General features: G+C 49.9%; 1 protein-coding gene across 1 annotated transcript in view; it reads left to right on the top strand.

The window, feature by feature from the left end:
- The window catches only part of ANKRD33B (ankyrin repeat domain 33B), a 61,411-nt gene extending 47,425 nt beyond the window's left edge, over positions 1-13,986 (top strand). The window contains exons 3-4 of the mRNA XM_080682795.1: positions 3,456-3,596; positions 12,681-13,986. Of these exons, the coding sequence (XP_080538921.1) occupies positions 3,456-3,596; positions 12,681-13,513 (974 nt within the window). The 3' untranslated portion in view covers positions 13,514-13,986. The remainder of the gene's footprint in view (positions 1-3,455; positions 3,597-12,680) is intronic.
- Positions 13,987-14,534: the final 548 nt, after the last annotated feature.

Here is a 14,534-nt window from a genome sequence, read left to right as displayed (position 1 = left end):
TGTTACAAGGAAGTGCACTGATGGACCTAGGAGAAGGTTCAGGAACCTGACTAAAGTTCGGTCAAGCAGACTCTTTGTGACTACCTGCTATCAATGGGATTTGTCAACAACAGGTTGATGTTGTTGTGTCTGCCAGGTTTCTCTATTGAGAAGTTCTCTCCCCTCCCGCCTTTCCATTTTCTACTCTCTGGACGGAACCCACAAGTTAAGGGGTGCATTGCTGTGCTCCACCTCCTTGAGAGTGGAGCGCCTGCATAAATTATTTGGAACTCTTCTGCCCAGAAACTTGTTTATTGTATCAGGCACTTTTTATATAGCACATTACCTCTTATAATTTTCACAATTGTGAGATTGATATTATCTCTTATTTTCCAGATGTAGAAATAGGGACTCAGTGAAGTTGACTCCCCTTTCCAGGGTCACTCAGATTTTAAGTGGCAGGTTGGGGACTTGAACTTGAGTGTTCTCAGAGCCAACTCTCTCAAGTGCTAAACTCTCTACACTGTTATTTAATCACCCCACTGAAGGTATTTCACATGAACTTATTCCTTGGGTCAACTGTGTCTTTCTCTTAGGCAAGGTAAGCATCATTGGGGGAAAGGTGTTCTTGGGGTCTGCATGATGAGTTCGCCCTTTAAAAGGGCTTTTTCTGAGGACTTGAGGGAATCCTGTTCTATAAATCATATTCTAAGTTGGACTAGGCTCAAACTAGATTTCAATATGGTACAAGTTTGGGTTTTGTTATGCAAGGAAGGCTGTGTTCTATCTATCTATTTTTCTCTCTTTCTCTCTAGAAAAGGGAAGCTCCCTTTCGTTAATTGGCCTGGTTTTTAAGAAAAATGTTAATATCTACACATTTTTAGAGGCATCGGGTCCACCCTGATCTCATTGAATGAGGTCATCTGTGGGATAAGAGGTACTATATTCCGCTACTCTGGGAAAGTCAGTGGGGAGCCAGTAGTGATTTTACAGGTTGTTGAAAGCTCACGCCTTTAGTCAGAATGAAGTGGCCACGTGTTGGTTTTTCTGAGCTCAACATAATATGCAGAATGGATCTGTATAATGGGCTGTTTGCTTTGTGGATTTTCAATTTTTCCTCTCCCTGCCTGTTCAAAGTGTTTAGAATATGTCAGTGCAAAGGGCATCATGCTGAAAATTGTGGCAGATACGCTCTTTCACGTCTTTAAAGAAATGGCTCGAAACAAATTGCAGTTGGTTTCACTAGGACCCTGGCTAAATCTGACTGGCAGGTGCCACAGAGCATTGAACTGGACAACCAACCTGAGACTAGAGGGCCCTTTCCCCACCGTTTGGAGCAATTAAGGTGCTGCGGGCACCTGCCTGCTAGCGTCACCGCCGCCCCTGGCACTGTCAATGACAGTGGAGGGCCACGTGGCTGAAATGAGTCAAAAGGTATCAGATGCGGTGGAACCTGTGAGTCACAGAGCCAGAGGGTGCCCCCCCACCCCCGTTTCTGGCTTGTTAACCCACAACACAGTCATATTAGTCAGTGTTTCTCTCCCAGAAAAGCTACATGTTTCTCTTTTTAAATTTTGCAGTGAGTTCAGGAGATGGACTGAGGTCAATGGCAGGCAGACAACAGTGCTTCTAGAAGAGTCCGCAGTCTTGTTTGTTTTTAACTCAGAAGTTGATGAGAAGGATTTGATATTACTTGGGCAGCAGCCCTGCAAGGAAGGAACCTGGGTCCCAGTCTCTGTCTGGGGGGGATGGGAGGGCAGCAACTCCATGCTGCTGTGGGCAGAGATAATGTTGAGTGATGCTCTCTGCTCACAGCCTTGCCACCTGCAGGGCAGTCAGGTGAGCCCCAGGGAAGCACCTGTGTCTTCAGGCTGACCATCCTCAGGAGGAGGCCTGTCCTCCTGCCACATCCCAAATCTCACCCAGTGCCCTTCCCAAAATCAGTTGGAAGGAGCCTCATGGTCCTGGCTTCTCCGTGGTGCAGAGGCCTCCTGGGGGCGGGAAGGGGGGTGCCCGGTTAAGGACAGAGAGTGACTGCCATGCCCATGAGGCCCCATACCTGCAACTCTACAGTGTCAGTTCCAAAGGCCCATGTACATGTTAGGGATGGATGGAGCATTTCAGAGAGCTGGATCTTCCGTGTATAAGGATGCGGACTGGGCACCCAGCATGGCCAGCTGGCCAGGAGAGGGCTTCCGTAGTCCACACCCACTCCCCAGGTATGTTAGCCATCACCAGTGGGTCCCGGATGGAGATGCAGCTGAGAGGTGGTCCTCGGGGTCGGAGGCCGAGGGAAGGTGAAGAGCAGAGGAAGCTCTCTTCCACCTTGGTGTGGTCAGTCCTGAAACAATGAGGTTTGACCCTCTAGGACAGTGCTTCTCAGTGGGGTGATTTTGCCCCACAGGGGGCATTTGGCAATGTCTAGACACATTTTGGGTGGTCACAGCCAGGGTGGGAGGAGGGGTGTGGTTGCTACCAGCAACCAGTGGTTGGAGACCAGGGGTCTACAGTACACTGGGCAGCCCTACACTGAGAATAATCTGGCCCCAGGTGTCACACAAGGGCTTTAGAATAATGGCCAGTGGGCATCGGGCTGCTCAGCCCTTTGACCCAAGAGCCTGTCTTTGTGGCTCAGGGGGCCCTGTTTGAGGAAAGCTCCCAATCCATTTTGTTTTTTTTTGCGGGGGAGGGGCCTGGAGACCCCTGGGAACACTTCTTTTTATATCACATTTTCCTTTTCCACTTCTACTTAAGAGGGTAAGAGTGAGCAGAAAATCAGGTCTCTTTTGGAAGTGCAAGACAATAAAGGGGAGAACTCTGTATTCTCAAATGAATATTCTTACCTGCTTGGGTTTCTGGCTGAGGATATTGGTAGCAACACTGGCTGTGTTCCCTGCATATGTGAGTGTGTGTGTGTGAGTATGTGTGTGTATGTATGTGTATGTGTTCATGTGCTTGTGTATGAAAGACAGGGACCGACACTTCGGAGCAGTAACAGAGGGTGGCAGTGTGCACTGGCATATCCTCCTGCTGCGAAGACGGCTTTCTCCTCCCTGAAGCCTGGGAGCCCTGGGAAGTGGCCCTGAGACTCATGTTTGGGTTTGCATCTGGGCACGGGTGTCTCCTGCTGGGAGCTGACAGCACCAGGACCTTCCCCGACCAGCAGGGTCTGCTGAGGCAGCTCAGCACCTCTGCACGCCACCCCGCAGCATCCTGGCTACTCCCATTCCTCCTTAACGTGTTACAGGACAGCTGAGCTCCCAGTGGATGGGCGAAGGGAACAAGAATAAAGCAGCAGAGACAGCCATGCGTGCCTGAGATTTCTTTCTTGCTGTCTGAGGGGCAAACTCACACTCCACAGACGGGCTGGCCCGGGAGGTGGACCAGGCGACGTTCCTCTCTCTCTAGGGAGACCACCCTGGAATGAGCGGTCTCCATGGCGTGCGATCCGTTCACCTGTGCCAATCTCTTTGCAGGGCATGCCACCATCACCAACTACTTGTTGAACTACTTCCCTGGTCTTGACCTTGAAAGGAGGAACGTGTTTGGGTTCACGGCCCTGATGAAAGCGGCCATGCAGGGCCGAACGGAGTGCATCCGAGCCCTGATGCTAGCAGGTACGTCTCCACCATCCTGCGCGTCCCGGGCACCTGAGATGTGGATGTTGCTGTGTTGAAGGGTAGTAACAGAGGGTGGCAGTGTGCGCTGTAGGGATGAATCAGTCCTGTGGAAGCGAGGGCTAATGGGTGCAACAAAGAACAGTTTCTGTGAGCTACATGGCTATCACCATCCGAGTGAAACCAACAGAACAAAGGTAGCCACCTTCAGGGTGGGGCGGGAGGTCACGGCACTGGTCACCCAGCAGGACACCCCTCCTCGCTCCCTTCTCTGGTCTTGGCGCTGAGCAGCAAGTCTGTCCTATTGGAGGTGGGCGCAGGGATGGTGGGTCAGCCCCGTTGCCATCCCAGATCCCTGCTTGCTGGTGGTTGGAGCCCACGGTGGGGTGGTGTGTGGCGGCTTCCTTTTCTCTGAGGAATCAGAGTGGAAAGGTCTGTGTGTAGCTCTGGATCAGCAGGGCACCCCCTTTGCTCTTTATGGCGCCGCCATCTTGGAGGAAGCACTTTCTTCTCTGAGCCTCCCTGTGTCCATCTGTGAAATGGGAACAGTGACTTCCTTCTCACCCCCCTGAGCATGAAATAGGAAAATACTTTGCAGACTCTCCGGGGCTACGCATGTTTCATGAACTAGTCAGCTAAATTCCACGCGACAGTCTCTAGTTCTTTCCCCCACTCTAAAATGGAATCACAACATCGTTAGACCACCTCATTGGGTTATTTTGAGAATTAAATTAGAAAAAATGTGTGTAAAGCACATGCCCAGGGTCCGGCACAGGGTGAGTCAGTCAGTATGCGATGCTGCTGTTGACATTATTTAATTTCATTATTTTAACTTATTTTGTTCTTGGCCCTGGGCTCACCAATCCCGCTTGGTGCTGTGGGTTCCCCAAGGTGGCATTTCCCTGCCAATCTTCATATTTGAGGACAGCAGCCAAGCTCTCTGAGCTGTCAGCCCAGGCTAGTCCTTCTGTTTAGACAACTTATTTTTAAGAAATAAACATTTATTTTGGAATCCTTTCAGATGGATGGAAAAGTGACAAAGGTAGGACAGAGAGTTCCCATACAGCCCGCACTCGTCTCCCATGTTAGCATCTTCCTGAGAGGCCGACATTGGTACATGACTATTCACCAAACGCCAGACTTGCTCAGATTTTACCAGTTCTTCTTCTGATGTGCCCTTTCCATTCCAGGGTCCCATCCAGGCTCCCACATTCAGCTGTCATGAGTTCCCATTCCCCCTGGTCGTGACAGTTTCTTAGTCTTGCCTCCTTGTCCATGACTTGATCGTCTGCATACTGGCCACAAGGCAGTGCCCTCCAGTCTGAGCCTGTCTGTCATTTTCCTTGTGATTAGATGGGTTATAAGATCTACAGCTTGATTTAGATTCTTCTTCCTCTTGCCTGAACCTGAGTGTTTCCGGGGATGCTGCGAGAAGAATAAACTCAGTAAATGAAGACAGAGGCTTTGAAGATGGAAATGTTCTTGGAAATAAAAAAGATCAAACTTACAATGAATCCCATTGACTGTGCTTTGGGCTCAGTGACAGTTTCCAAAGTGAGACATCAGTCAACAGAGTGTAGGCCCTGCCTGTCCCTTGCCAGGGAGAGACGCTACTTCTGGTTAAATGGCGGTCAAGCGCTTCATCTGCTTTTACTTTGGATCTAGTTATAACTTCGGGTAGATCGTTAGCAGTTTTCTTTTTCAACCAAAAGTGTGTGGTGGTCAGTCACATCTGCGCATTCTTCCCAATGAATTTATTTGAATCACGCGCCCTTTTGTTTATAGGTCAGTTGCCTGGGTGCCGCTGTTGTTTCTCTCTCCTCGTGGCCAGGCGGAGGTTTCAGGCATTGGCCACACGGTCACAGGATAACAGCAACGCCTTTCGGTCTCCTGAGTGATGGGCCTGCTTACAGGCAGCCTGCTCATCGCTAGTGCTGTTCTTTTCCTGCTCAGTGATGTGGATAACACACTTGGCATCGGTCTTTCTGTACTCTCCTTTTCCTGTTTCCTCCTCTGTGAGCCCTGCCCCATCAGTCTAGAGCAGGGGTGGGCAAACTTTTTGACTCCAGGGCCACAATGGGTTCTTAAACTGGACCAGAGGGCCGGAACAAAAGCATGGATGGAGTGTTTGTGTGAACTAATATAAATTCAAAGTAAAGGAGCGGAGGGGAGAGCAAGAGAACCCTCCGCTCTTTTGGCTCCACGGGCTGGATAGAACAGCCGAACGGGCCGGATCCGGCCCGCGGGCCGTAGTTTGCCCACGGCTGGTCTAGAGTAATCCGCATGAGCACAGACCCTGAGGGTGTGCATTCCTGACCAGTATGTGGTCAGAGAAGAATGGTTAACAGAACATACTTGGAAGCCAGGACCCCTGGCTTCAGATTCTAGCTCCTCCACTTACCCTGTCCATACCAACAATCACCTAGTGCTCTGAGCCTCAGTTTCTCCTTCTATAAAATGAGGCGAAGGACAGAAGCTGCTGCAGGAAGTCAGGGTGGGGGTTGAATGAGTTCCCGTGTGGGCACCCTTGGACTCGTGCCTGGGATGGAGGAAGCCTTCAGTCCGTGTTGGTTATTGTTGTTATGACTAGAGGCCCGATGCATGAAATTCATGCAAGGGGCTCGGCCCTCACAGCCCCAGCTGCCTCGCAGCCCCGGCCAGCCCTTGCAGCCTCGGCCAGCCCTCACAGGCCTGGCTTCGACCAGAACGTCATCCGGACGGTTGTCCTGCTGTTTGGTCTAATTAGCATATTAGCTCTTTATTATATAGGATTATTATTTTTGGTGAATTCATGTATTTAGTAATTATCAGTTCCATTCATGAAAAAATATGGTATATTTTTCCCTTTAAAATATATCCTTGTGATGAGATACTTAAACTTTCTTATTGAGAGCAACAGGCATGTGACTCAGGGTTTCTTAATCTTGGCATGGTTGGCATTTGGGGCCAGGTGATTCTTTGTGGTTGGGAGCTGTGCTGGGAATAGTAGGAGGCTCAGCAGCATCCCTGGCCTTTGACAACAGGTGACTGCAGCATCCCCCAGGATTGACAATCGAAATTATCCCCAGACATTGGCAACCATCCCCTGGGGGATATAGTCGCCTCCTGATGAGAACCACTGATGTAACTAGTGTAAGTGCGAAAAGATGGAATTCCCCCCTCTTATATTCTTTCTTCCTTCCATCTTGTCCTATATTCCTTCTTCAAATAAAAACCTGACACCTTTCTTGGGGAGCTTTTGCCCCACTGCTTGGGGGTTTGGTTGTAGTATTTAACTTCCAGAATATTTCCATGTTCTACTGTTACTACTAAGTTAGTTTACAGTTCTTTTCCCCTAGGTAAGTTTCATTTTCCTCTTCTGGTAGATGCGCATGCATGCTTTAAGAGAAAAAAATGTGATTGAATGTCTTTCCTGGGTTTGGTGGACAGCAATAAGGATACCTGTTAAATGAAAGGTACTTTAAAAACTTGCACAAGTATTTTTGTCTTATTTACATTTAATATATCAAATTAGGAAAAGTTAAAGCTTTTAAAGGTCTGAATGCCTGAGTATTTCTTTAGGATTGGCATTTATGTGCAGCTGCAAAATGTACCTTGAGAGCTGGTCACAGGATGGCCGCCCTGGGGCCATTTCAAAGCGAAAGGCATCAGCGTTACTACACATTCAAGGTTGGGGTAAAAATGTGCAGCTCGTCCTCATTTTGTCAAGGGCAGTGTTCCTCTGTGACCGAATGAATTTCCGAGTTGCAATTTCATTATATTCAATAGGATCTATTTTCCTTTTAGACATGATGAGTCATTGAACTGGATGCCCCCCCTGAACTGTTTACCTTTTCCAATAGTTTGGAACTTATCTAATAAAAGAGTAATATGCAAATTGACTGTCATTCCAAGACACAAGATGGCCACCCCCATGTGGTCAAAGATGGCTGCCCCCATGTGGACACAAGATGGCCGCCACAAAATGGTCTGCAGGGGAGGGCAGTTGTGGGCAGTTAGGGTTGACCAGACCAGAAGAGGAGGGCAGTTGGGGGAACCAGGACTGCAGGAGAGGGCAGTTGAAGGGGGCCAGGCCTGCAGGGGAGAGCAGTTGGGGGGACCAGGCCTGCAGAGGAGGGGAGTTGGGGGGGGGGACCAGGCCTGCAGTGGGGGGAAGTTGGGGGGGACCAGGCCTACAGTGGAGGACAGTTGGGGGGATCCAGGCCTGCAGGGGAGGGCAGTTGGGGGTGACCAGGCCTGTAGGGGAGGACAGTTAGGGGCGACCAGACTGGCAGGGGAGGGCAGTTAGGGGTGACTAGGATGGCAGGGAAGGGCAGTTAGGGGCAATTGAACTGGCTGGGGAGCAGTTAGGCATCAATCAGGCTGGCAGGGGAGTGGTTAGGGGTGATCAGGCTGGCAGGCAGAAGTGGTTAGGGGCAATCAGGCAGAGGCAGGCAAGTGGTTGGGAGCCAGCAGTCCTGGATTGTGAGAGGGATGTCCGACCGCCCGTTCGGGCCTAAACGGGTAGTCGAACATCCCTCTAGGGGTCCCAGATTGGATAGGATGCAGGCTGGGCTGAGGGACACCGGGCCTCTAGTAGACACATATCAGCTCTTACCTTACCGTGTCAGGCAGAATAAAGTAATGTTAGAACGATCAGAACCTTGGATTTTAATAACAATATAACCAGGTTCTGAAAAGCTGATATATTGGCTCTTTGGTTTCTGGCTTCCCAAGGAGCAACGCCAGCTCTGCTGATGAGAATGGCAGGGCAGTCTGTGGCACCTTGTTAATTCAGTGGAATATTAATGCCCCACGGTGACAGGCCTGTTGAAGTAAGTGGCTCTGGGAAGCCATATGAAGGGCGTGATCGAAGAGAGACAGACTCGGCAGAGGCCGGCAGGTTCCAGACTTGCTTATGAGAACCGAGAGGTGGTGTCATTGCTGCTGCTCCTGGGAAGCGAAGCCAAGCAAACAAAAAATGTAGAGTTGTCTGTGATGCCAGGGAACAAAGCAGAAGGTGGGAGGCTTGCTTCATGAGGAAGAGGAAGCAGAGGCACTCACATGACGGCATTGACCGTGTGGTCACGCTGTCCTAGGCTGGCCCTGACTGTGGACTTCTGGAAAGCCAAAGGTATGATAGCACAAAGGGCAGGCTATCACTAAGAGGTTTCTTTCTGTTTATAAGGGAAGACTTTCCCATCAACAGAATTTGCCCAGTTGGAGTAGTTTCAAGTTGTTAAGCAGAAAGAGGGCTAAAAACTAGGCATTCCATATCATCCAGGGCAGTGTCTTAGCTTGGATACCCATGAAAGCAAACCCCGAGACAAGGACTTGAGGCCAAGTCCTTTTTCTGGAGGATGACCCTGGGAAGTGGTGTGAAGGAGAGAAAAGTGAGACCAGGACGACAGGAAAGCTAACAAATTGTGCTGAGGAGCTGGTGACCCTTGTGGGCAGCCGGGAGTCAGGCCTTCCTAGAACCTCGGAAAGACCTAGTACAAGACATCTCAGAAATGCCTCTCGGGGTGGGCCAGGGAAGCCAGGGTATTTATCCTCCTACGGGGGTCCCTCAGGGCAGGGGAGCTCTTGGGCACATTAAATCTTCGGCAGTCCCCCCCATGCAGAGGGCTGGAGGGCAGATGATCTGATGCCTGCTGGGGGTTCTTTCCTGTGACCCTGCATCCTGACTGGTCATAGTGATTAGACCTTGAGATACAGGCCAGAGGGGCCAAGGAGGAGGCCTGTAGGACTGGTCCACAGTGGTCCTCTGTGGCTGGAAAGGCCTGTAGGCAGAAGGGAGACAGGGCTGGGCTTTGAAGCATAGATAACGTGGGGATGGGGGTGGGAGAAATAGGGAAGGGAGTGATGCCTCCTGGACCCTACCCGTTTCCTGCTGGTCCCATGGACCTGGCCATGACCAACTGGGAAAAGCATCCTCAGAATGAGTGACGGAAGGTAGCTCATCTTCCTTTAGGACCTGCTTACATTGCTTTCTGCTGTGAGGAACAGAAATCCTGATTTGACAGTGGTTTAAAGAAGATGGGCATGTATTTTTCTCATCTCTAGAAGTTTTGAGGTAGGCATTCACCACACAGAGCTGGTCCGGGGCCCTGAGAACATCACAGACCCAGTTCCTGCCTCTTGTTCGCCCCAAGCTGCTTGTCTGGTCACCTCATGATTGCAGGATGGTCATCACAGCTTCAGGCTGCAGATTCCTGCTTTAGGCATAAAACAGCAGCCCAACCACATTGGTCCTTCAGCAGGATGCAACGGCCTTCTCTCTGGGGCTCAAATGGGCAACAGGATTGCACTGGGCCAGGTGTGGGATGTTTTTGGATTTCACAACTGGTGGAATGCTCCTGGCATCTAGTGGGTGGAGACCAGGGATGCTGTTACAAGCCCTACAGTGCACAGGACAGCCCCCACAAATGTCAATAGTGCCGAGGTTGTGAAACCCTGGGAAAGACCAATTATGGCGCATTGCTTGGAGCTGAGCATGTTGCTCCCTGAGTAAAATAGAGGATTTTGTGTAGGCATCTCACAGCACTCAACATGGCAGCAAAAGGGCCCTCTGGCAGGAGCCCTACTCTTGTCTGAATGGCTGGCGCCCTGGGCAAAACAAATTGGGTAAGAGGTGAGGAGACCAGTAGTCTCATGGGGAGAAGATGGATACAGTGGAGTTTCGGAAATTTTCCATATTCTCTGAAAGGTATACTGTATGTATAACGTGTTAATCATCAGTACTTGTCTCTCTTATGATTTAATCACTATGTCCAGGACATTAATAGTATCCTTAACAGTAATTTCTTAAGGAAGTGATTCCCTGACTTATCACAGGAATCAGATTATTGGGCTGTATTACAGTTAGAATGGCCTTTGTCCTTTAGAATGTTTGTATTTTTCCAGGATCCTCTCGAAAAGGTACCTGAGGAACAGGAAGAGGCATGCTAAACTTTGGACAGCTGCTCCTTTAGTTTTCCATTAGCATTTGAAAAATGTCTCTTTCAAGCAGTGTTCATTAAGATTTTAATTTTGCAGTTTGTTCCTTTTTAAGTGACATGCAATTAATTAAGGTTTAATGTGTCATCTATTTTTTGCAATGACACTTTTACTGCCCCCTTTTCATTTCAGTCCGTTTATAAATTGTACTCTAGCTAATGAGTTCCACCCTGATTTCCAGTTCCAAATAATTACCACTCTTCTAATATGGCTATTCTTTAATGTGTCACAGGATTAGGAGCATTACCAGGTGAAACCAAGGGAGCTGGATCTGCCTGGGCCATGGGCCACAGGGCCGCCGGGCTCCCCTGCTCTGCTCGGTTCAGCACATGTTGACCAGTCACCACAGTCAGACACCTGGGTCTGCGTGGGATGGAAGTCTCAGCCAGCCTGGTCCCTGGGGAGCTCGCAGACGAGATAGTCACCCCACTTCTCCGCATCGCTTTGCCTGTGGAAACATGACCAATGGGACTTGAAATCCTGAGTGATTTTTAACTGTATATGGGACTGAGATTGGACCAAGATGAATTGAACAGCAATTCCTTATTAATTCTGAAACACATGAAGTATTAGGAGGGCCCAGTGGGTGGTGTGGATTTATTAAGGAAGTGACTAGTGTGAGACTGTGAGGATGTAGGAGTCAGGGTTCTCCAGGGAAACAGAACCAATGAGAGATACACTAGTATATTAAGACGTTTATTTTATTAAGAGGTGTAAGGAACTGGCTGGTGGGTGGGTGGTTTGGGAGTTGGCAAGCTTGAGGTCTGCAGGGCAGGCCAGTGGGCTAGACACCGGTGTAGGAGCTGATGCTGCAGTCTTGAAGCTGAATTCCTTCTTCTCGGGAAATTCAGGTTTTGTTTTTAAGACCATCAGCCGATTGGACAAGGCCCACCCACATTATCTCAGGCAGTCTCCGTGACTTCAAGTCAACCGATTGTGGATATTAACCACATCGACAAAATACCTTCCCAGCACACCTGGTTTGTGATTAATTAAATCCCTGAGTCCTAGAGCCTGACCATGCGGATACAGAAAACTGTCACTGAGGAAGGGCCTGCTCAGTGTGTGGGGGCGGGGGGAAGTGCCTGGGGCTGAGGGTCATGGACTTCTCTCTTACCAGCTTTGAGAGTTCAGGCAGGTCCCTCGTCCACTGTGACCACCGTCCATCCTGGAACAAACCTTTATTAAATGTACGCCTCCCACCAGCAAGTATGCTATGTGGTGAGAAAATAAAAGTGAGGTGTGGCCTTGATATTGGAGGAGCTCAGTCTGGTAAAGATGACAGAGCCACCATCAACTAACCACTCAGCGTGAGAAGTGAACGGCCTTCCATTTCTGCAAGATCACAACCATACCATCCTCACAGAGACCGTGGTGGGAAAGGGAGGCAATAAGTACACTGAGTGGCCAGATTAATTATGATAATCTGGCCACTCAGTGTATATCCTATATAATAAAAGGCTATATGCATAATAATCTGGCCACTCAGTGTATATCCTATATAATAAAAGGCTATATGCAAATTGTCCCCTCGACCAGGAGTTCGACCAGCAGGCAGGCCGGCCAACCGCCCATGTCCTCCCCCCTGGCCAGGCTGACCGAACCCCACCCATGCACCAATTCATGCACCGGGCCTCATATATAAATACACACACACACACTCACTCTCTCTCTCTCTCTCTCTCTCTCTCTCTCTCTCTGAGTGGCCAGATTATTATGCGCTCAGAGATCATCATAATCTGGCCACTCAGTGTAGATGCGAGGGACCAGTACTGTTGGATTTTTAGAACATTCTAGCGGCAACAGTCGCCTGTTCACAGAGCACCTGTGTTGTCTTCATCTCTCCATTGCTGGAAAGCCAAGAAATCTCATTTCTTCAGAAATTCCAATGTTTCCGTGCCGAGGTCAGGTGGTTTTATTTAGGAAAGAGAAGCCATTAAATGGAGCGTGTCAAGGTGGGTTGTGTTATAATAGGAAACTCAGCAGGGGACGGCCAGAGGCAGGTTCATCCACCTGGCTGGGGCAGAGTCTGCTATTAGGTTTTGGAAGTTTGACCTTGGTTTCATTCCACTTGCTACCTCCATCATAACTGTCTGTGTTTTTCAGGGGCGGATATCCACGCCAGGGACCCCCACCGCGGGATGTCGCCCCAGGAGTGGGCCACCTACACGGGGCGGACGGAAGCAGTGCGCCTCATCGGGAGGCTGCTGGAGCGCCCCTGCCCGGAGCAATTTGGGGAAAAGTACAAGCCAGAGCTGCCGCTGCCCCTCGAGGGGGTTCTGAAGCCAGGGAACTCCAAAAACTGCTTGCAGAGGCTCGCGGAGTTTGTGCGGTCCACGCTGACCTCCCGCTCGCGCCAGGGCCTGGAGGATGGGGGCGTCCTGGACCACATGGTCAGGATGACCACGAGTCTCTACAGTCCTGCTGTGGCCATCGCCTGCCAGACTGTGTGCCCCGAGAACCCCCCCTGCGTGGGGAAAAGGCGGCTGGCGGTACAGGAAATCCTGGTGGCTCCTGGGGCCCCAGACACCCGTGCCCAGGAGAGGGACAAGGTGGAGGACCCCGAGCAGCAATTCCGGACCTCTCAGTCTGTGGGTGCCTCCAGAGAGGGGGCCCCGAGAGCCAGCCTCGCGTCTCCGCAGCCGCCGGGTGCCCCACGGAAGGCCAGCCTCCTGGCGCTGCCGCTGCGGAGGAGGAGCAGCGTGCGGCCGGGCGTGGCCATCCCCAGGGTGCGCATCACCAAGGCGCCCACGCCCACCTTCCAGCCCGAGCGGGCGCCCGCGAAGGGCGGCGCCAAGGACAACGCGCACCTGCAGCTCCCCAAGTGGAGGTACAAGGAGGCCAAGGAGGAGAAGAGGAAGGCGGAAGAGGCGGAGAAGCAGCGGGTGGCAGCCGCGCAGAAGGGAAGGCGGGCGGCGCCCTGGAGGAAAAGGACGTGAGGGGAGCTGGTCGGGATGCTGCGCCCTTGGAGCCGGCAGCGGGGTGGGTACGTGGCTGCGCATAGGGAAGGATGAGCCTGCTGCTCGCCCTCGGCAATCTGGGCCCCACTTTCTCCTGCGGGACAGGATCCGCCGGGGGCCCCAGAAAGCAATCCATGTTTGTTCAGGCTGCACCCAAGAGTGAATTGGTCACAGCACAAATAGCTTTGCCTAAAACCTGTTCTCCTAGCCATCAATACACCTGGCGGGCAATTTGCCTAAAAGCCTACCTTTAGAACCTCAAGAAAAATTTAAGACCAAGTTATCAAAGGGCATTTTCTGTATCATTTTGTATTTCAATCACTATCAAATTTGCAGCATTTTACTGGTGGTAGGGCTGTTTGTATTTAAGACAGTTTTAATGCATTTACCTAAAGACCCTTTGTTTAAAATACTGTTCCTAGCAATAATTATATGTGATATCTCTATGATTTCATACGGAACTTAGGAAATTCTCCCTCCTTTTTTGCTGTTTGATTTTGATCTTGCTTTCCATTCTCATTGTGGGTAGCGCTGTATATTCTTACTGATTTGAATAAGTGATGCCAAATATTTGTTTCTATTTGATGGAGACATTTTTTTTTTTTACAGCAAAATGATCAAGTCAGACAGGAATCAGATTTCCTTGTATCTTATTTGTTAAAGCTATTTTCACACAGGAATAACAATGAAGAAAAACCTATTGTCAAAGTATGAGGCAGTGCATAGAGAAGCATGTATTTATTGCTGGAACTAAACTCATTTTAAGCAAGGGATTTTAGATAAGCTGATACAAAATCTTTAACATATCCCAAAACAGATACAAGAGGCAAAACTATTTTTAATAAGATGGGGGCAAATCTAATACATTATTATTATTATTAGAAGAACAAAAAGTAAGTCATACATACTCTTTGATAAATTGAGTTCAGATGTTCTTAAAATATTAGAAAGATGCAAAACGGATAAGGACCCCAGAGTGAAACCCCTGGAATGGAGGCGG

This window comes from Plecotus auritus (assembly GCF_963455305.1).
Source record: "Plecotus auritus genome assembly, chromosome: 7".
Taxonomy (NCBI): Eukaryota; Metazoa; Chordata; class Mammalia; order Chiroptera; family Vespertilionidae; genus Plecotus; species Plecotus auritus.
The sequence above is the reverse complement of the archived record's forward strand: the minus strand, read 5'-3'. Positions and strand labels throughout refer to the sequence as shown.